Below are 2,256 nucleotides of genomic sequence, written 5' to 3' on the forward strand. Positions count from 1 at the left end.
CGCGCACGTTCGATACGATCGTTACGATCGAACACACTGCTGCGCTGAAGTTTTGGGCGTATAATTTAATTACCAAAAACCTTCGACCGGCGCGTAATTCGGGTCCCGGGGGGATTCTCCATCCAACACGGCCGGATCCGGAGGGTGAAACAGCTCGGCGGTGGATCGGGATCAGACCCAATTTTTCCAACTGCCCCAACATTGACCGTCACCTTCGGAGCGAGCGAATGTCCTTCGGTGGACGGACAGGACGGAACTGGTTCACCTGCGCTACGGAATGTTTCTTTCGTTCCCAACCCACCCAGCGCCAGAGACAATTGGTACTCGCACAAATTAGTTATCACCACGATTCGAACAATCGTTTAGCATTTTATTTACTGGGCATATTTCTGTACTTTCCTCCCGGCCACGGTTGTGGACGCCACTTTGCGCCTGTTATCGCTTATTTCGTTTTCGATTTCACACCTTAATTTCGGGCAATTGTGCACGATTATCGAAGTATTCCACCCTTTACCACCATGACGGTACGGTTTTTACTGTTCGCTTTCCGGGGCTGATTCCAGCGTGCAGCGCATCACACGCCGCCCCACTACGACCCGGAGGAGGTCCACAATCGAGAGTGACCTACTGCAAACACTTGGGTCACACATTAAATTCTTAAATATACAAATCTAGTCTTGCCTCTCTCTCTCTTTCTCTTTCTGTGTGTCTATTCCGATCGTTTTCGCTTGTCTAATGATCCGAGATAAAGAAGTACAGCTAAGTTATCTATACATCACTAATTTTTCTGTAATCTGTTCGGAATACCTGGATTCAGTTTGTAGCGCTACTAATTCTAGATTACTCTTGGTATGTTAGCTTTCCTCCCACTGTGAATTGTGCAAATGCTGATACTATTTACAAGTTGCTGCTTCAAATAAAAAAAAAGCCTACTAGTTATTAGTGTCAAATTTTTACATCCTTAATCAAGTGGTCGTAGCACCTTCCATATGACTCTTCTAAAGCACTATAAAGTATTGTACATTATATTACACCCGGACATTCGCCACACTGCACTCAGTCACGCGAGAGCAACTCATTCAATGCCGCTATGTACGTCTGTGCCATCTGGAGCGTCTCGAACTTGGACAGCTTACGATCGTTCCCCAACGATGGTACCACGTCCCGTAGCCGATCGAATGCATCGTTTAAGCTGTTCATTCGTCGTCGTTCTCGTGCGTTTGCCGCTAGGCGGCGCTTCTTCACAATTTCCGGCTGCACTACCACTACCGATTGGCCACTCGATTGCGATGGTGTCGGAGATACGGAGCTGCTGGAGCTGTGCGCAGGGCTGGATCGGTTTCTAGCCATCGGTACCGCGTAGGGATTGTAGTAACTACCACCGGGTGGAAGTTGGTGCGTGATGGCAGCAGGTCGTTTCGCAGCGATTGTTGCAGCGGGTCGAGTTTCAACCGACTGGGTACTTTCCTCCCGCTTTAGGAAGCCGTTCAACAGTGTAGAACGATCGGATGATTGACTCGATTCGGCTGCACTGTACCGTGGAACTGTTGGACAGCCGGTCTTGAAGTTATTACTGGCATAGCTGTAGTACGACTCGCAGGATACGTTTTGATTACTGGCGGCAGTGCTGTTGCTGTGGGTGCTTTGAATTCCCGTTCCAGAATTCCCTCCACTACAGTATCCGTAGTTTGCATATGGGCTGGATGGACTATACTCGGCTGGGCTTGTATTGTTGTAGTACGATTCGGGACTCGACACCGGCCCGGGACTATGGTACCCTTCCGAAGCTCCACTGTCCGTACCATAGCCGTAACAGAGTCCTCCTGTACCACCCATGCCCATGGCAGACATACTGTTGTAGTGGTTGTAGGACGAGACATCGAGCATTCCGCCTACACCCGATCCCATCATACCTCCACCACCGTACATCGCGTTATGATTGTACTGCTGCTGTACGTACGCCGAACTCATTCTTAATCACTTAAAGTCTTCCAGTAAGTCAATATTTTTTTTTTATCAAACTCACGGTCACATATAAACGCACCGCGGACTCGAATGGTCAATTATAGAATTCCTTGCAGCTTCCACTTGATCGTTTTAACAGTTCTTTTCAACCAGGATTCGTCTGCCAATCCTCCAGCCAGCTTTGTGGCGGCCACCACACTTAACGTCACACACGCACAGTTCAATCGAAATCGGCAATTATGTATCATTAACGCTGCACTGCAAGCTTCTGACTGATCCACAACACCTTGA

General features: G+C 48.6%; 1 protein-coding gene across 1 annotated transcript; it reads right to left on the reverse strand.

Moving 5' to 3' along the window:
* Positions 1-1,056: 1,056 nt before the first annotated feature.
* LOC128713792 (basic helix-loop-helix neural transcription factor TAP-like) lies at positions 1,057-1,971 on the reverse strand. Its single transcript, XM_053808661.1, has one exon. It carries the CDS (start codon positions 1,969-1,971, stop codon positions 1,057-1,059), a length of 915 nt encoding a protein of 304 aa, XP_053664636.1.
* Positions 1,972-2,256: the final 285 nt, after the last annotated feature.

The sequence above is a fragment of the Anopheles marshallii genome, chromosome 3 (genome assembly GCF_943734725.1).
Source record: "Anopheles marshallii chromosome 3, idAnoMarsDA_429_01, whole genome shotgun sequence".
Taxonomy (NCBI): Eukaryota; Metazoa; Arthropoda; class Insecta; order Diptera; family Culicidae; genus Anopheles; species Anopheles marshallii.

Coding starts and splice junctions, on each gene's coding strand:
- LOC128713792 (XM_053808661.1), bottom strand. CDS start 1,971: ATGAGTTCGGCGTACGTACAGCAGCAGTACAATCATAACGCGATGTAC.